We start from the raw sequence: 21,377 nt of genomic DNA, 5'->3' as shown, positions 1-21,377 counted from the left end.
GATCTTTTAAAGATGTTAAGGAGATGTTTATTAATGTGATGCTTTCCAGATGAAAAGATCTAAAACAGACATCTCGGAGATGTGTGTGTGCTACCTGGATTACTCACCCTAATGTTGTCTCAAGCTCGTATGACTTTCTTCCACAGAACACAAACTAAGATATTGTAATGGAGAAATTATGTGTTTATTGTCCATATGTTGGTTAGTGAATGGTGACCAAAACTTTTAAGATCCAAAAAGCACATAAAGGCAGCATAAAAGTAATCAGTATGACTCCAGTGAGTTGGGTGAGAACAGACCAAAATGTAACTAATTTTTCACTAAATATCTTGACATCAGCAGTCTCCTTTGTGATCATGAGTTCTAGCTTGATTACACTTCCTATAGCGCCATCTTGCGCTCTGCGCATGCGAAATCATGATCGTGCCTAGAGACTGCAATGACAAGATGTACAGTCAAAAATTTGTTACATTTCAGCCTGTTCTCAATTAGAATGCTTCAGAAGACCGAATAAACCACTGGAGTCGTATGGATTACTTTTATGCTGTGTTTGTGTTTTTTGAAGCTTCAAAATTTTGGTCACCATTCACTTGCTTTGTATGGACCTACAGAGCTGAGATATTCTTCTAAAAATCTTCATTTGTGTTCAGCAGAAGAAAGAACGTCACATATCTGAGATGGCATATATAGTATTTTATTAAACATATAAAAGATATTTGTAGAGTAGCCTGGGCATTATGTAAACCAGGAAAACTCTGAAGACTGCATGACCTATGTGACTATGCTATGGGAAACCATGAAGGTCTTATCTTACCTCAGCAATATTATACAGAATGGTACACAGTGGAGAAAGCATTCCTCAATCACTGGATGGTACAATCATTAGTCATACTATATTCTGTTTACATGAAATGTACACTTTCTTGATAAATGGGATTAAATGTTCTTTTTTAAAAAAACAAATAAATAAACTAGTTGCAAGGATTCCACTTTTAAAAAGAAGCCAGAAGGTCTCATAACTAATTGTGGCAAACAGATATGGTGGGGATGCACACCAATTGGCTAAGATAACAGAAATGTATGCTTATTGGCTAAAAGATGATAACAGAAATGTATAAAAATGAAAGTTTGGAACAGGATAGTCAGATGATCAGCTCTCGGCTTTGTTGCTTTGTTCAATAAAGTCTCATCTTTGACATCTGGAACTCCTTGACTTCGAGAGTTTTCTTGCAAAGAGAGGAAAGACTTCATTATTCCACGACACATGGTGGCAAGTAAATGAAGAGAGAATTTTAATTTTTGTGTGAACAATTTCTTTAATGTACTTACAAAATCAAAACATTCATTACTGTACATAGCTCTTTTAATTTAGAAGAAGATATGAGAGTTTTTAAAAAAATTTGGTCACTACATGATTCACATACTTTTGTGTTATTTCATCATTTTGATGAATTATGCTATTCTTAAATGTGGAAAATAACAAAGAATGAGTCTGTGTATCCAAACTTTTAACTGGTAGTCTATGTAATATACTACAGCACTAAAGCGTCTATTGATAATGGTCTAACTTTATATTTTATTACCTGGTGTGGGTGGTAAATATCAGTCTGTTTTGAAACCTGTAGTCAAACCAAGTTTGACACCTTGAACACTTGCTAAAAGGGGAATATTAACACCTCCCTCCGCCTTTCAATATGTTATTCTAATAGGGTCATCTGTCCCCTTTCTTCCAAAATGATGCTTAACTGCCCACGCTGGTATCACAATAAGACTGTAAAGCACTGTGATACTCATAGTATTGGCTCTCTATTTTGAAACATGCAGCTGGCATGCAATGCCATCTGGAAGTGCAGTTAAAATCATAAGAACGAAAGGCCAGTACATTATGTATCAGGGATGTTTCCCTCTTTTATCACAAAATCAAACAGCAAAGTGTTTCTAATAACATTAAGAGTTAAAAGACACTAAAATGAATGAAAAAATTAAAACTATTTATTACACGGCTCTGGTTGGTCACATTTTTGTTCAACTAATTGACCATTGTTACAGGCAATCAGTTTTACACATAGTGGCATCTTTCATGTCTCTTGTATCACTCTGCGGTCTCAATTTATAAAATAATTTCAACTCAGATCAATATTTCATGTTGATTAGTTTATTTGGTAAGTAGCCGTGTAATAAGCAGGGTAACGTACAGTCAGTCAGACAGTCATTAATCACAAAACTTGATCTCTTCAGGATGATGTAAAAACCCATAAGACCACATTGTTGTGGTTTATTTTGCAATAAGTACATTATCATTAAAACAATGTCATAGAGAACCAGGTGGCCACTGTTATCCCATCATGAAGGCAAGTTTAATCAGATCTAATTAAACACAAAAATAAAACACTCTTACAAAAATGATAGTGTGTTACATTTAGCAAATTGCACTGGTCAGCTATGAAAGTTAAAAGTGTTGCTAGTAAATCATGCTATAAAGGAACCCTTTGAAATCCTAACATGTCAGTTGGGCATCCAGTCCATATGGAAGCCTATTTGACTACACAATTTTATATATAAAAAAAAAGTGAAACAGAAGAGAAGACACAGAGATCTTTATGTGTGCACCAGAATTTAAATGAAATATATAATCATTCAGAGTATAATCCATAAAGAGTTAAAAGGTAAATAGATTTTTTGCCTATTATATACAGCTATTATATTGTGTGTGTGCAAAATGTATATACTTTTTTCAAATCTAATTAAATTAAAGATAAGTGACAGTCAGTGATACACATATGAACAATATACTATAACTATACAAAGCACCATCTCAGAATATTTAACTGATCCATCCAGAGTCGTTTTTTATTTGTTGTTTTTTTTCACCTTCTTCATACTCAATTTATAAAAAGTAACAAGTAAATTTGTATAGCTCATTATCAGCATATGCAAACTCTTAACAACAGTCCATGGTCATAGAGGATTGCTATAGACAGGCAGCATCTCATAAACATTCAACTATATATATATATATATATATATATATATATATATACACACACACACACACACTACTGGTCAAAAGTTTTGAAACACTTACTCATTCTTTATTATAATTTTTTTTCACATTTTAGAATAATAGTAAAGTCATCAAAACTATGGAATAACATAAATGGAACTATGGGAATTATGTTGTGACTAAACAAAATCCAAAATAAATCAAAACTGTGTTATATTTTAGCATCTTCAAAGTAGTCACCCTTTGCCTAGAATTTGCAGACATGTACTCTTGACATTTTCTCAACCAACTTCTTGAGGTATCACCCTGGGATGCTTTTTAAACAGTATTGAAGGAGTTCCCATCTATGTTGGGCACTTATTGGCTGCTTTACTTTATTATTTGTTCCAAGTCATCAATTTAAAAAAATATATATATATTTTTTTTTTACTAAATTTTAGTTTTATAATGAAATAAATTAATATGGTGGCACAATTATATTTTTGTCTACAAAACTAATTTCAAACATTTAATCATACGCCTTCAGATTAAAAGATTTTTAAGACCATGAGAAACATTTCGGTCAAGTGTTTCAAAACTTTTGACCGGTAGTGTGTATAACTGCATTAGTCTATTTATGCAGTTTATTTTAATAATCCTGAAGGAAACGTTACTCAATGTTTCAAGCTGTGCATTGAGGACTACAAAGAGCACATTAGACATGCTTTTTGTTCTTTATTACTAATATTTTTACACCAAAAGCCAATTTCTGAATTATAAAATATATATTTATTTCTTCTTCTTCAGTACAGCTATCCTCCTGCATTTCATTTGTAAAGCTCTCTGAAGGCCAGTAAAATTTTTGCATGATAGAATGTTCAGTAAATTGGTACTATAATGACTTAATAATAAATTACAAAAATAACTAGTGAAATGAACACTACTCTCTCTTGATTTCCATGAGGAGTAAACAATTGCATTTCTTCTTTTATGACTCTTTAAATAATTAAATGGTAACATTATAATGAGAGGGAATGAAATGGAAGACACTTCACATCTCATTAACATGCTCATATATATGCATCATATTTAAATCTTAAAGGGTTCAAATTGACATCGGAAGCAAATCAGAATTCCATTATCAAAAAAACAAAAGGTTTACACCAATAGAACAACATATTCAAAAGTTTTTCTGAAATGTTTTTCTTCATTCCTAAAAAACCCATCAAAGACAAAAAAAAAAAAAAATCTAAGCAAATGTCAATCCAACTGAAGCCTTAGATACTGTATTTTTTTCGACGCATACATCCTTTTTTAAACTTCATTTTTTGCACTGGAAACATCAGCAATGTTTTTTGCGACAATGCCAATATATTATATCTGTATATTTTTATTCTTTTAACCCCATCCTCTTACACCATATAAAAATAAAGCTAGACTACCTACCTACCTAAGAGTTTATTCATTCGTTCACTTTAAACAAGCTTATGAGTCCAACTGTAGATGACACCAGTCTTGGGGAATGTTGCACAGGTAGTTAGATACTATCTAGTGTAGGGCAGCCCAGAAGAGCCCAGCAGGGCCTTTAATGGCATTCCCTGATTGCAAGGAAATTCTTTGCGCAGCTCGCGGAAGTCCAAGTAGCAAGAATCAACACCCTGTACAACAAGAAAAGTTCTGCGGATGTCCCAAAGTCAAACAAACACACATTTTTGCAGTCCTTTGTTGACATTGGCATCTTCCTCTCTTGTCTTGTCTTCGGTAAGGACAGTAGTGCGTTTATGTTAGCTTATGCTGGAGCGCTCTTTGTTTGTTCCCCGCTACAGTTCAGCCTCTGCTAGAGTCTAGTTGGTAAAAATGCTACATGAAATACGGTAAATATTGTTTGTCTTAATGCTAAAAAAAAAAAAGAGAGAGAGAAAAAAAGAGAAGGATCCAAAAAATAGTAAGTAATAAGTCAAAGAGTTACTAGCAGCTGAAAAGATACGTTGTTTTTTCTCTTCTTTTCAAATAATGCAGAAAATTCCATATAGCAGCATTCGGCGTCGAGTGCTGCGGCTTAATCCGCCCATCCTCAGTCGTTCCGTCTAAGTCTCGTCTTCCGCAAGGGGAAAACATAAGGCCAGCAGTTCGGTCGGCTGTGTGACAGGACTGATCCGCCTGGAGAAAGGTTCCTCTGCGGCCGCTAGTGACAGACAATCATTCCACAGCAAAGCCGCAGGTCTCCTCGATGGCCGTCAGCAGTTTGTCGTAGAGTTTATCGTAGCTCTCGTATGGAGGAATGTCGATCCGGTTGAAGCTGAGATGAAATTGAAAAGAAATGCATAGCAGTGGTGAATTAGTTCTGTGTCATGGCAAATATAGTGCTGTGCAGGAAAAAATGGCAGTGATAGACTAGTGATAGACCGATGTATTGGCCAATATTTGGTATTTTGAGATTATCGCAGGCACTGCTAACTAATTAAAATTAGTGGTGTTATAGCTTTTCCTTGTGTCAGTTCCAAAATCTACTTGCATTCTCATCAATGGATATTGCACTTTTTCTGTTATTCATGGGTAGTTCACCCCAAAATGAAAAGTGAATGGTGGCCAGAACCTTGAAGGTTCAAAAAGCACATAAAGGCAGCATAAAAGTAATCCATACAACTCCAGTGGTTAAATCCATATCTTCAGAAGCGATATGATAAGTGTGGTTGAGAAACAGATCAATATTTAAAGGTGCTGTAAGTGATATTTTTATGGAATGGTATGCAGAAAATGTTCCTACTCCCTGAAAGGTATCACTGAAATAAGTGTCATGAGATATCTCACTGGTCCCTGTAAACAGCATATAAAAATGTGTCTGCGGGTCGCAGTCAGTGATGCTTTCTACTCGTCAGTCATTCTGAGCATTCTCTTAGTGTTGTAGTTGAAGCAGATCATTAAGGCTTAATGCCATTTTTAGATTTATAATAGTTGTCAGTTGAGGGCACTATTTTGCTACTGCTGTGTTTGACAACCTTGGGAACACACACTAATGCAGCTCTTCTGCTTAGTATCAGTCTCAACAATATCTTTGATATGCGAGGTTTTGGAAAGAGGGGGCGTGGCTAATTCAACAGCTCAGTCTCGTGGAAGGTAGAACTGCTTAATCGCTTACAGCACCTTAAGTCCCTTTTTACTATAAATTCTCCTCTTGCCCAGTAGGTGGCGAAATGCACGAAGAATGCAAATCGCCAAAAACAAAAGAAGAATGTTGAATTGAAAGTGAAAAAAGCACTTAAATATAGATCTGTTTCTCACCTACACCTATCATATCACTTCTGAAATTCATACACATCTGGGATGGCATGAGGGTGAGTAAATAATGAGAGAATTTTCATTTTTGGGTGAACTATCCATTTAAATACATGAGTGATCCCCCCACCACTCCACATTGAAAATCGGAAACTTTTTTTAAAATCTCCATTTAAACCTGAACATAGATTTAAAAAAAAAAAAAAAAAAAAAAAAAAGCCAATTTTCACTCAATTTGCTATTCTGACAATATATGTTTTAATAATATATATATTTTTTAATGAATTAGAAAAATGCAAAACAACTTCTCAGCCACCTTGTTCTCTAGATATCGGCATCAGCCATTGAAAAACCCATATAGGTTTACCACTAGTTTAAGCACATCTCCACACAAAAGTGCTTACCAAGTGTGTGCTTTGGGCAGGTTGTTGGTACTGGCGTCGATCTGGTGGATGGTGAAGAGACGTGGTCCGGCAGCGCCTGGATCACACATACAGAGTTTCATATACATAAACATATACATAACTACATGTCAATAATCAAATAAATGTGAATAGTTTGATTTTCAAATTGCCACTAAGACTCTGATTGCAAGCAAATTTCATTGCTAAAGTCTAGTTTGAAACCATTAGGATTTGAATAATTTCTATGACACAAATCCCTGAAAAAGCAAAGTATATACAGAACTTAAACATACTGAAGCACACTGTCAAGATTTTTGAACATAATGAAGTAGATCTCTACAACATGGCCCAAGTTTTTCTGTATCAGAGTGATGAATCTGTATACAGTGTAAAGTCTGAGCTTCCTTTCAAGATTCTGAATGAAAACTGAAGGTCACGTACCTTGCAGGGCTTTGAATCCTTGCAGTGGGACTCTTGAGGAGCCGGTGACAAACTGCAGCAGCCTGGCTCTCCGCTCCTCATCGTACGACTCAACGGCCTGCCAGAACCACTTCACGCTGTTACTGTCAGGAGTGCAGTGCTTCAGACGAGTGTTTGATTTCCAGTCGTTAATGTCGATTTTACCAAGGCCGCACACAATAAGCTGAAAACAACAGAAACACTTGAATCATTTACATTTAGTCATTTGGCAGATGTTTTTGTTTTTCAAAAGTTTAACGCATTAATTTTCCTTATTTGTGATTAACGCATTTACCGTTAATACAGCATAAACACTGGTGTGAAGGGTGGAAACTTTGTAATGTGTCCGCCCGGTGTCATTACACTGACGCACACAAACAGACACACAACAGCGCCAGAGCCCTTCTACCATGAGGAGCCAACAAGCTTAGCATAAAATAGAATAACGCAGTTGTCCCATAGACATTCTATGGGCGGTACTGTCATCTCACGCTAGTTGACTGTTACACTCTCTTCTATGATAAAGCCGTGGAGGTTGTTATCTTCCCAGCGCTTCCCTGTCAGTGATAAAATGTTGGAGAAAGGAGCTCTTAGCCCTATTTGATGTACAAAACAAGCCAAGATGGGACTTGTGATAGAAATCAAGTATTTTTCAGCCTATGTAAGGCACATTTTATTGACAACAGAAGCACACCAAATCTTAACTTTCACCAAAACGCAGAATGAGACATGTTTGTTGCAAGCACTTTTCATGGTGAGTTCAAAGCGGCGCTTGACACTAGCATTGACGCTCTGATGCGAATCATGAACGCAGCTTCACAATTGTTGTAACAAAGCATCACACTGCCTCTGACAGCCTGCCTTCTTCCCATGGTGCAACCTGCTGCCATCTCTTCCCTAGGTAAACGACGCACACGCACCCGGCCATCCACATGATCTAAAAGAAAACGTGACACATCAGACTAGGCCACCTTCTTCCATTGCTCCGTGGTCCATTTCTGATGCTCACGTGCCCAATGTAGCACGCTTTTGGCGGTGGACATGGGTCAGCATGGGCACTCTGACTGGTCTGCGGCTACACAGCCCCATACGCAGCAAGCTGCGATGCTCTGTGTGTTCTGACACCTTTCTGTCATGGCCAGCTTTAAAGCAATTGTGCTACAGTAGCTTTTCTGTGGGATCGGACCAGACGGGCTAGCCTTCGCTCCCCACGCGCATCAATGAGCCTAGTACACCCATGACCCTGTCGCCGGTTCACCGGTTGTCCTTCCTTGGACAACTTTTGGTAGGTACTAACCACTGCCTACCGGGAACACCCCACATGACCTGCCGTTTTGGAGATGATCTGACCCAGTCGTCTAGCCATCATAATTTGGCTCTTGTCAAAGTCACTCTGATCCTTACGCTTGCCAATTTTTCCTGCTTCCAACACACGAAATTCAAGAACTGACTGTTCACTTGCTGCCAAATATATCACACCCCTTGACAGGTGCCACTGTAACAAGATAATTAATTTTATTCACTTCACATGCCAGTGGTTTTAATGTTGTGGCTGATCAGTGTATAGTGTCAAATTTCAGCACTTTTAAAATCTGTGATTAATCGCAATTAATTACAAACAAATTCTGTGATTAATCGCGATTACAAATTTTAATCGACTGACAGCACTAGTTTATAGTTAAACGACCCGTGTTATGCACACAATCTTTTTTCTTCTTTTTTTTTCCGTTATTATTGGGATTTTGCACAATAAACTGCATCTTGTTGCCTCTATGTCTGTGCATGTAACAGCAAGGAAAGACTAAGACATATTTTTATTTACATTCAATAAACCGATTTTAAAAACAATCAGGCGATTAATTGGTTATTGGCATTTTCCACCTGTCTAGTTATCTGTATTGGCAAAATCCACTATCGATCAACCTCTAATAATAATAATTCTAAAACAAAATTATCTACATAGATGGAGTTCAGCATGTCACAGTAAAGGTCAACTTTACAAATTTGTATCTATTTCATGTCAACTACCCTGTAGAAAGCACATCCAATGGACAACACTGTGACGTTAAAAGTTAACAGGATGTTTCATACCTCCAACTCTTTCTCATCAAATGACTTGAGAAGATGTTGTGGGATGACCTCGTTGAATCCTTTCTGCAGGGCCAGAAACTGAGCCTCGATACCCCTCAAGAAACGCCAGTTCACATACAGCCTGCACAAATACAGAAAGAGAGACAGCATGCCTAATGAGAGCAGGCAAGATACACTCAAAACACATTGGAGATGGAGCGGATATAGACTCAAAGGCAACAAATGTTTGTGTATAAGCGGTAAACAGTGTGCTCACCTGACGTATTCTTTCTTGGTATCCTGGGTGACGGGGATGCTCTTGCCATTGGGTTTTAATTCATGTTGAATGATCTCTCCGTATGCATTGTGTTCTACACAAAACGTGTGGTCCAACACCCCAGTGATGTCATTATCACTAAAAACATATATTGCAATAATAATTGGAAAACTGCATTTGAATAATACAAACTATTTAAATAAATAAATAAATTATTGTATATTTATCATACTTTCACTTTTTATGATCTCATTAATTGACAGACAATATGGAATATTTGTAATTTAAAAATGAATTTGTCAGGTCACAACACATGCAGGACTAATTTAAAGGATTCATTCACCCAAAAAAAGAAAATGTAGTCATTGCTTACTCACCCCTATGTTTTTATAACCCTATATGACTTTCTTTCCTTTTCTTAACACAAAGGGAGAAATTGTGAAAAAATGTTGTGCTCAGTGATGATATACAATGGCAGTTTATGGTGACTACATCTTCAAGCTTCAAAAGAATGAAAACTATAATTCAGAAGTCTAATAAATTATTCCATGAGACTCATGATTGTTATGAAAGCATACGATAAGATTTGGTGAGAAACAAACTGAAATCTAATGTATTATTTAGTGAAAATTTTCACTGACTGTTGATCTCGTGTGCATTCTTGATAGAGCACGAGAGCAACAATTCACGCAGTGCCCTCGCGACATGGGGCGTTAAAGCGAAAACTCGTTATGTTTATCTAAAAACCGGTCCTCCACAGTGATAGTGACAAAAGAACACAACACATCTGCACACAAAACAGAGAACAGAACTTACTAAACATGTCTGAATAGCTTGTACTCAAAGAATTGATGCATTTCTATGCCCAGCCTTATTTTTTTGTACGGAGCACTCGGAAATCAAACAGACAAATAGCGGAGGCTACAGGCAGCCACAGTCACACTGCGTCCTAACCTGATGGCATACGACACGTGATAAAAGGTGTATTCTCTATGATATTCAGAGTTTTTGTCCTAACCAGCAGTGACGAGTGGCGGCACATTCTATCGAAATCTTGTCTTCTTTTTTTTGGCATCGCACGGGTACATCAATTGTGAATTGTCCAAAAACTTTCAAAAAAATCAGGCTGGGCATAGAAATGCATCAATTCTTCGACTACAAACTCTTCAGACATGTTTAGTACGTTCTGTTCTCTGTGTGCAGATGTGTTGTGTTATGTTGTCACTTTCACTGTGGAGGATCTCTTTTTAGATCAACAAACAAGTTTTTGCTTGAACGCCCCAATGTTGCGAGGGGGCTTCATGAACTGTTGCTCTCGTGCCCTATCATGAATGCACACAGCAGATCAACGGTCAGTTAACAGTTTCATTAAATAATACATTCGATTTCGGTTTGTTTCTCACCAAACCTTATCGTATGCTTTCATAACAATCATGAGTCTCATGGAATAATTTATTAGACTTCTGAATTATACTTTTCATTCTTTTGAAGCTTGAAGAGGTGGTCACCATAAACTGTCATTGTATGATATCACTGAGCACAATTTTTTTTAACAATTTTTCCCTTTGTGTTAAGAAAAAGTCATATAGGGTTTTAACAACATAGGGTTGAGTAAACAATGACAACATTTTCATTTTTGGGTGAACTGTCCCTGTAAGTGAACTAGTAAAGAAAGAAAGATGATTAGAAATGATGAAGAAATAGTGACCAATTACGTTTTAGATCGAAAAATATACATTTTCCTTTTTATATTAACTGAACTTTTGACCAAAAATTGGACAAAACAAAGTTATTTTTCAGCTACCTGGGCAACTCTCCATTAAATTATTATTATTATTTTTTTTAAATATCTATGAAAATATTTGAACTAATGTCTAAAGCATAGACATCTCATTATTAGCATACATCATTCCCTTGTTTTCTGAAAAAAATATACATAGCTATAATAACTGCAGTATATTTTATAATATTATATTTAAAACTTTGTTTATAACACTCTCATGCAGTATATTACAGTATATAACCTCAGTTTGTGATATAGATATATAAAGCACACTGACAGGATCCAGACGAGGCTGTTATGGAGATCTGGGTCCACTGACTCCATGTCATCGAGAGTGATGGGTTTCCCTAGCAGCTGCTTATAGAAGGGTAGAGTAAAGCCGCCGTCTATATAGTGGCCGTGGAAAACCGCCATTCCCATGATCCTCCCCACAAAGTGGAAATAGGACAAGTGCTCCTAAAAAACAATTTTTTTGTAAATCCTATGCAGGAGAGACTAGGGAGAGTTGTAACACTGATTAACCAATTAGTGATTAGCTAAAGGGGTGATTCATTTGCACAGCTAAATAGGATAAATAGGAGATTTCTAAACTACTTCAATTTAAAGCAGATAAATATGGGAATTTTATATCAGCTTTAAACAAAAATGTGTTCCAACACTCGCCAGTCTCTGCTATTTTAGGAACATATGGCTCATTTATTTCTCAGACAGTTTATGAGACAGCTTTTTAACTAGGTTGATTTACCGGATTAACGGCAGAGTCAGGGTTGATCTGTAGCGTGTAGATGTCATCTCGTGAATACTGGAAGAGCCCATAGTATGGATTCAACATCTCATGTGAAAGCAAGTATAGCCACTCTCTAAACACACAAATAAGCAAGAATTACAGACATTGTAATATTCATCACGCCCTTTTCCTTTTAACACAGTAAAACTTTAAAAGTGTTATACTATACTTCTACCACTAGATGGACACACAGGCTTTGAGCTTGAATTACACTGGGGCAGATTATTCATTTGATCAGTCTTGGTTTGACAAATGTGTGATATGTATTATGTAATGTAGATGTAATTTCTCTACTATGCAAAAGTATCCGAAATTCCCTGATGCCTTACTTTGTGAATGCAGTTATCTCAGAACGCGTTTTAAATGGAAAAGTTCACTTAAAATGTTTTCATTCTTTTATTATTTATGCACCATTGTTCCAAACTAGCATGCTGTTATTTTTTGATGGAACAGGAGAAATTTTGAAGAATGTACATGCAAGAACCAATGACGTTTGGTGTCAGTCATATCAAACATAGTGCAGTGCTTCTAAAGGAGCCTTATTTATATCGCGTCAAGTGCGAGGAAGTGTAATCAAGCTTCAAATCATGATCCTGCATAAGAGACTGCAGATGGCAAGATTTATAGTGAATTTATAGTGCTATAACAGCAGGTGTGGACTGACATATGGGTGAGTAAATAATGACAGAATTATAATGTGTGGGGTGAACTATTTTTCAAGAGGTTTGGTTAGTGTTCAAGTCATACCTAGCAACCCCTCCATAGTCGAGACCCTCCTCTCCTCTAAACTTCACCATTAACCTCTTCCACAGGTCCTTCGGCCTCATCTTCATCACCTGCCGGTACGATTCCTGAGAGCAGAGCGGAGAGAAGGAGGTGAAATCAGTATTATTACTGTTAACAAAAACAAAAACAAAAACTACACTGAAATAAAAATAAAAACTAACATAAACTGAAAAAAACTAACTATACTGAAATAAAAATAAAAAATGGACATAACTGAAAAAACAAACTATACTGAAATATAAACAACTGAAAAAACTAAAACTATACTGAAATATACGGACAAAACCTGCAAAAACAATAAATACATAAATCAGCATATTCATGCATAAATAAATATATAAATAATTAAATGTGCAAGGAGATATACAAATAAATAAATAAATGCATGAATCAATGCAAAAATAATACAGTGTAAAACATAAATAAATGGTTGGGGAAATGCAAAATTGAAAGTTGATTTTTATTCCACATTTCTATATTTTTGTATGCTGTTTTGTATTTATTCTTCCTTCAAGCAACATGCTAATGAGAGGATGTCAACAGTCAAACTATCAATACCAGGTGCCGCGTTTTTTGCGGGAGTTTGCAGTTTCACTATGGTGAAGAGAATGTTGATAGCAGAGAAAATCATAAAAGCGAGATCCTTTGCTAAACTTTTATTAATATACTGATTGTGAAAATTCAGTATTGTCCTTATTAATGTCATAGTCAAGCGAAGCGCTTTTACAATGATCAGCCAATGGTTTCATGATGTCCGCCTACTGATGTTTGATTGACATCCTCTCATAAATACAAAAATGAAAAAAGAAAAAATAAATACAAAAATGAATGATTAAAAGGTATATAGAATAAAAAATCAACTTTTAATTTTACATTTCCTAATTTGTACATTTCCCCAACTTTTTATATTGTATTATTTTGCATTACATGGTGCATTTATTTACAGTTGCAATCAAAATTATTCAAACCCCCTGACCAGCAATACATTCTGGTGATGTGAATTAAAACACATCAACTAAAACCTCGGTAAACAGTCAAAGTAAGTTTTTAATACACATTTGAGTGATTTTGAGAACAAGGAGTTCAGTTTACCCAAATTTTCCGATTAACATTTTTTATTGATTCAACCAATAAATATAAATAGCAGAACACACATATACAGAATCAATATACACAATATCTTACTCCAGACGTACTGCTGACCCATGGGTCTAAAACTCATTTTCAGTTTAGTGTCATACGTCTATAAATCCTTCTTCCAGGACTCCACAGGTCTTTTCTAATTACTTCTTGAATATTCAAGTCAACATTTCCCTTCGTGAAGTTTTGCTTTCTTCCACACCCCAAGAAGGTTGCTGTTGTTCCATATTTAAAAAAATGTATGAATGGTGCTGCCAACTCTGTCTACTGGAAATTGAAGTGCCTTGGAAATGTACTTTTAGCCATGACCTTTCTTGTGTAATGAAATAATCTCCTCTATTAGCTTTTGAGACCGCTTATTTTTAATTGCACTTTCTGCATAGAAATACATTTTTGCTTACAACGCTAAACTTACATTTTAAAACATAAATAAGTGCCATTGCAGATTGATGACTTAATTTTGTTTTAAAACAATTACTTGTGTAGCCGTACATATTTAAGGAACAGCTACAAGCAATAGGGGTTGAATAATTATGACATGGCTGTATTAAAAAAAAAAAAAAAACCTGCTGTTTAGAAATATTAGCTTATATATTCACACTATGACTTTGAATGTGTCACTCAACTGATATAGATGTAAAGTTAAAAAATTCTGGGTCATCAGAAAAGCTTACCTTTGTAAATCCTTACTGTCTTGGGGGGGTTGAATTTCGATTGCAACTGTATTTATGTATTTAATTATTTGTATATCTACTCGCATATTTAATTATGTATTTATTTATGAACAAATTTATGGATTTATTTGCTTATTTATATATGTATTTGTGTATTTGTTTATTATTTATGCAGGTTTCGTCCTTCATGGAAACAAATGCATCTGAAAAAACTAAAATGAAAGCTACACTGATATAAAAATAAAAACTGACACAACTGTAAAAACTAAAACTGTACTGAAATATAAACACAACTGAAAAAACTAAAACAAAAGCTACACTGAAATAACAATAAAAACTAACATAAATGAAAAAACTAACTACAATAAAATATAAACACAACTGAAAAAAAAAAACAATAACGAGAACTACACAGAAATAAAATACAAACACAATACACAATTTTAAAAAAATGAAAACGAAAGCTACACTGAAATAAAAATAAAAACTGACAAAAGAAACTACTGAAATAAAAAAAAATAAAATAAAATAAAATCCCTTTATTGTCACTCAACCATATACACAAGTGCAGTGGTGTGTGAAATTCTTGGGTGCAGCTCCAAGCAACATAGCAGTCATGACAGTGATGAGACATATACCAATTTACAATAACACCAAATTAACACAACACAATTTACATATCTAATATAGACATAATTACACACAACACAATATACAAATAATAACATACAATGCACAGTATACAATACACACAATATAGAATACACATTATACAACAAAAAATAGTATATATAGTATATATAAAATGTACAGTAGGTTGTATTGTGCTGTATTGACATTCAGGCTGTCGGTTGATAGTAAGTTGCCAGTGCGTTTTTAAGAGAGAATATAATTTATGACAGTCCAGTGTAAGATTAATAAAGTGCAGTGCTGATGTATGTTGATCGTGAGAGATCAAGAGTTCAAAAGTCTGATTGCTTGGGGGAAGAAGCTATCATGGAGTCGGCTGATGCGGGTCCTGATGCTGCGATACCGCCTGCCTGATGTTAGCAGTGAGAACAGCCCATGGCTCGGGTGGCTGGAGTCTCTGATGATCCTCCGAGCTTTTTTCACACACCGCCTGGTATATATTTCCTGGAGGGAGGGAAGCTCACCTTCGATGATGTGTCTGGCAGTTCACACCACCCTTTGCAGTGCTTTGCGGTTGTGGGCAGTGCTATTGCCATAACAGGCAGTGATGCAGCCAGTCAGGATGCTCTCCACAGTGCAGGTGTAGAACCGTGTGAGGATGTGGCGGTTCATTCCAAACTTCCTCAGCCGTCTCAGGAAGAAGAGGTGCTGGTGAGCCTTCTTCACAACGACTTCAGTGTGGACATACCATGTGAGTTCCTCAGTGATGTGGACACCCAGGAACTTGAATCTGCTGACTCTCTCCACTAGTGCTCCATTGATGGTGATGGGACTGTGTTCTCTGTCTTTTCTTCTGAAGTCCACCACAAGCTCCTTTGTCTTACTGATGTTGAGTGAGAGGTTGTGCTCCTGACACCAGCGTATCAGAGTGTGCACCTCCTCTCTGTAGGCTGTTTCATCATTGTCAGTGATCAGACCTACCACCGTCGTGTCATCAGCAAACTTAATGATGGCATTGGAGCTATGTGTTGCCACACAGTCATGTGTGTACAAGGAATACAAGAGTGGGCTGAGAACACAGCCCTGCGGGGCTCCAGTGTTGAGGGTCAGTGATGAGGAGATGTTGCTGCCTATTCTAACCACCTGGCGTCTGCTTGACAGGAAGTCCAGGATCCAGCTGCACAGCGAGCTGTTTAAGCCGAGAGCCCGGAGTTTCTCATCTAGCTTGGAGGGCACTATGGTGTTGAATGCTGAGCTGTAGTCTACAAACAACATTCTCACATAAGTGTTGTTTTTTCCAGGTGGGAGAGAGCAGTGTGTAGTGTAGATAAAAACTAACATTACTGAGAAAATGAAAATTACACTGAAATATAAACACAATTGAAAAAACAATAGTAAAAAGTACACAGTAATAAAAAAACGAACACAATTAAAAAACCTAAAATGAAAACTACACTAAAATAAAATAAAAAACGAACACAATTGAAAAAAATAAGACAAAAACTACACTGAAATAAAAACTAACAAAATAAAAAATAACGAAAACTACACTGACATAAAAATAAAAAAGTAACACAAAAGTAAACAAAAATACATTTCTATGACTAAAACGAACTCAAATAAAATAAATTACCACATATGTATTTTAATTTTTGATAGTTTGATAGTCATTTTAGTGACTTGAAAACACCACTAGACAGCGATAACGATAGACAATCATGAGAAATTTAACCATGTTAACATATTTAAATAATATCAGTTAACACTCTGGCACCCCTAAGATACTACAACTAAAACTAAATATACTGAAAAACTAAAACTAAATTTACCAATCATACAGTGAAAATGAATGAAAGAAAAATAAATTGAAAGGACAAATTGATAAGAAAATAGAAATAGAAAAAAAATAAAAAGAAATAAAATTCAAGACTCTAAAATGACCCTGATTGAAATCTAAGAGTAGTCTCAGAAAGGTCACCACTGTATTATAAAGACCAGGACATAATTTGACAACTAAAATCTTTCATCTTACAAGCTTGCCAACAATCTAAAAAAATAAATTAAAAAAAGTCAAGAATGAAAGGAAAGGGCTCATATTATCTAAATGTTTAAGCATGGACTCATCCATTGGAAGTCAGAACAGCATACAGGAATGCAGCATCCAGAAATGTCTGTGTGCATCCAGCGCAACACCCATAAACACCCCGAAACAGATGACCAAACAGATGGCCAAGCCAAAAATCACAAATTGTATTTCAGCTCAGAAACATGTGTGCAGTACAAGTCATATGCGTTCCCTCCTTACCCAAGGTGATTGCAGCACGCGATTGCAATTTTACAGGGTGTTTGTTGCATTATGGCTTTTTCCATATATAGATTTGTGAGTAACATCAAGCAAATCTCAAAGGCTGTTATGGTAAATGTTAACCAGGCCTTCGGGCTTCCCTAGTGCAATTAAAGGTGTGATCCTCGGTGGTAGTGACAGAGAAGTGTTAATAGTAATGCAACGAACACCTTGAAACTACAACAACACTTCCATCTACCTCCAGTGGTGTCCAAAAGTCTGAGCCCACCAGTGAAAATGCCTTGATTTTGCTTGTTTATTTGCTGTTGTTTTTTCCTGAAAGTAAAACACTGTGTGTGTCAATTGAGGGTCTCACCTCAAAGATCTCCTCACGGGAGACCTCAATACGGCAGTGTCCCGCCTGAGGTTGCTGCTGGGACAGCTCCTGTCTCAAGATCTTCAGTTTCTGCACCAGATCTCGCTTGTACTTGGGCACCGTGAGACATTCTGGGTCCTCTGGGAGATTGCCAGGCGACATGACAGTCTGAGGCTGCTCCTTGAGCTGCACGGGACGACTGCAGAGGAAGAGAGAAATGAGGAGAACAAAATGAGACATGGCGTTTCTCACATAACAACTGCCTTCTGCCATGCACACACACAAGCTTGACACTATCTTCACCTTTGTGGCCTAATGCAAACTAACAAGTATGTGTCACGCCAGTGCCAGACATGACCAAACTCTACCAGCATATAACAACTTTCCAAAAAAAGAACTTTCAAATAGATGGTGACCTCAACCTTCAATGTGGACACAGCTTAGTTCACAAGCTCTCCAATATTGTCCTTTAAATAATATGGTTCAAAATAGCGATTGAATGATTTAGGGTTTTAATGTCTGATACCTAAAGAGCAGGTTGGCTGATAGTCGATATAATGCCAATATTATAAAATAATATATAGTGGTCGACCGACATGGATTTTTAACAACAGCAATTTAACAACAGCAAATCAGATGTGCACAAAATTTCTAAAGTGAAACAAACGTTTATTTTATGCAATATTTACTAAAAAGTAGATAAACTTGAAAAGAAGAAACCTTGAAAACAGAAATCAATTGACAAAACTATTGGTAGATTCTGGAACTGACACAAGGGAAAGTTAACACTATTGTTAATAAGCTAAGGGAACATATATCGGCATGGCCGATATATCGGTCTATCAATAATAATATATTGAGATTTAACTTTCTCTATAATGTCCAGCAGCTATATATTGTCTTGTGTGTGTGTGTGAAATGTGGTCTGCATTCCTGAGGGTCTGTGGCCTCTACAGAGCCTCACCCTAGCTGAACTGCCACATCCTGCTGTTCAGTAAAACTCCTGCATGCTTATGTTGCATGTGTGCATGACATTACTGCTCAAAAATCAATCTACACAATTATTATGCAACTTCATAAAAGATTAAAAGTGTTTGAGATTAAATAAGAAAAATGGTCAGTTTTGTTTTTCAGCTGATGGAGAAATATGAATGCTTGTAATGGTTTGCAATGATGTAGTGTGCCTTTGGCAGACCCAGACGGAAAGTGCCGCAGATTTCCGCAAAATTGCAACATCTGTCATTCACAAAAGTTCAATGCATTCCCCACCCCTTACACGTGTCTTTATTAAATGTTAAGTGAGAAATTTCTGCGCTACTAGTGGCATCAAACGGAATTACAAAAATATAGTATGTTTTCAAACAAACTTTGCCAACACCCCTTAGACTCATCACGCCATTTTGCACTCTGTGTATCCCTATGAACAAATAGGCCTTACTAAATAAAAGGTGATAAACATTTAACATCGTAATGAACAAGACCACTATAACATATACACACCAGACAGAAAGCGTGGCAGAGGAATCAAGTCGTCCGATAATATCGCCGGATTGAATGGCAACTGGATGTGCAGGGGATCCAGCACATAAGGTCGGATTTTTCTTCTGGTAACTAGTTAGCGTAATTTTCGCACTTCTGTTTTTGCAGTTTAAAATGCAGCCTTTTAAGGTTTAGTAATCGCACAAAACCATATTGCAATTTCAGTCTTAATTAAATCAATCATCCAGTATTAATGAGTATCATACCGATATCTCAGAAGTCAAAGTCTGCTCTGTGTTTTGGATGGTTTCCCCTCATCATGTAGCCTATACAGTACGTAAGTGCCGCTTTCACTACTGTCACGTCCGTTTATGCCGTTTTTTCCGCATTAACGTGAAAACGAGAGAGAATAAAAATAAAATATTTCATGTTCTTAGGAGTGCCAAACCTTCTACATATTGTGGCTATTATTATTTCTGGATTGTGCATTTGAATTCACAGAGTTTTTATAAAGTGTGTTACTAATTATTTATAAATAAACCATTGGTTTTCCATATTGCCATATTCATGCTTATAACAGATATGCAGATGGCTTTAATTGGTAAATTATTGGCCAATAAATATCAGCAGCCGATACATCGGTGCACCCTAGTATTGAGAGATGTCTGGCAAGCATGTTTTTTCTAAACAAAACAAAATATAAGTTGAGAGAAAGAAAACAAGAAAAAAAAATCATAAGGATGAGTGAAAGACAGAAAGGAAAATTTGCAAAATGGATAATATATAAGATGGAATAAAAGACAGAGTAAGACAGGATTGTAGCTCCTAAAGAGATGGATGAATGAGTCCAAGGAAGAAATGTGCATCCATTCATCCATAATACATTCCTCAACCTGAAAACACACGCTCTAAGCAAACACCTAAACTAACATTTGTCTTACTTCACATATCACTCCATACTCACTTCATGACCACTCACACTCATTTATCCATGGGACATGGACCCTTACAGTCATTCTCACTCTAGGTGACCTCACATTCCTCAGATATTCCCTTCCTCTCTTTATTTTTTCCTGACATGCAAAAAAATCACTTTTCACTTTGCCTACTTATATAGCAATAAGCAACAAGAGGCCATGAGTTACATTTTACCACTTGTGTTCTTAGGCATGACACGACCAGTACTATGATAATGGACACCAATATTCAATAAAGAGTTACATTTACTATTAATAATGATCAGATTAAACATATTCTGCCTTAATATTGTTCATTATCTGACTGTTTTCTGTTGCCAAGCCACGTAGAAACTTGGCACTTTAATATAAAATGTGTGCTCATAGAAGTACATTTATAGTCATTTAGAGTCAGAATTATCTATTTTATAATGCTGTATTTTTATGTTGTACCACACTGGACTGATTTAAGATCTGGTTTGAATCTGAATCAATGATCTGAATCAAATGTAAATACACAGTAGATCAGTTCTCACACTAAAAACAGCCCACTGTGCATGACGATATATGCAAACAAAAACGTCTCATGTTCCACATACTTTTAGAAAGTAGATCTTTGAATAATTTGTCTGACTTTAACCATCAACGACCTCTGAAATCCTGGAGGTGCAACAACAGGGAGGATCCGTCAAAAGTAACTCATGCATGCACACACGCATCACCATTCGAACACAAACACGTGTATGCATACCACACATACACTGTTCCATTTATACACTTAAAATTTGCTAAATGATTATGAGATAATAAACCAATCAATGCTGAAATAAATACACAAAGCAAAGTGAATTTTTGCCGTATGACAGGGAGGTGTGGCGGGAGAGGTGAGATTTTCCACACTGATATAAGGCAGATGTCTTGACAGATATCCACATAATCTATCTGATGTCTTTTCCAAAGTGTGACTGAAATGGCAGGAACATTTAGACTGACTTGCTTTTACAGTTTCTTTG

The 21,377-nt window shown here is 36.2% G+C and overlaps 1 protein-coding gene across 2 annotated transcripts in view; it reads right to left on the bottom strand.

The window, feature by feature from the left end:
• Positions 1-2,711: 2,711 nt before the first annotated feature.
• The window catches only part of smurf2 (SMAD specific E3 ubiquitin protein ligase 2), a 100,522-nt gene continuing 81,856 nt past the window's right edge, over positions 2,712-21,377 (bottom strand). For both annotated transcript variants that reach the window (XM_051717727.1, XM_051717728.1), the window contains 9 exons: positions 17,930-18,128; positions 12,787-12,890; positions 11,998-12,112; positions 11,530-11,708; positions 9,470-9,607; positions 9,214-9,334; positions 7,105-7,306; positions 6,664-6,739; positions 2,712-5,282 (listed from right to left, as the gene is read on the bottom strand). In XM_051717727.1, coding sequence (XP_051573687.1) covers positions 5,183-5,282; positions 6,664-6,739; positions 7,105-7,306; positions 9,214-9,334; positions 9,470-9,607; positions 11,530-11,708; positions 11,998-12,112; positions 12,787-12,890; positions 17,930-18,128 — 1,234 coding nt within the window. In that variant the 3' untranslated portion in view covers positions 2,712-5,182. The remainder of the gene's footprint in view (positions 5,283-6,663; positions 6,740-7,104; positions 7,307-9,213; positions 9,335-9,469; positions 9,608-11,529; positions 11,709-11,997; positions 12,113-12,786; positions 12,891-17,929; positions 18,129-21,377) is intronic.

This window comes from Myxocyprinus asiaticus, chromosome 14 (assembly GCF_019703515.2).
Source record: "Myxocyprinus asiaticus isolate MX2 ecotype Aquarium Trade chromosome 14, UBuf_Myxa_2, whole genome shotgun sequence".
NCBI classification, from domain to species: Eukaryota; Metazoa; Chordata; class Actinopteri; order Cypriniformes; family Catostomidae; genus Myxocyprinus; species Myxocyprinus asiaticus.
Note: the sequence above shows the minus strand (reverse complement) of the source record. Positions and strands in the feature narration are given on the sequence as shown.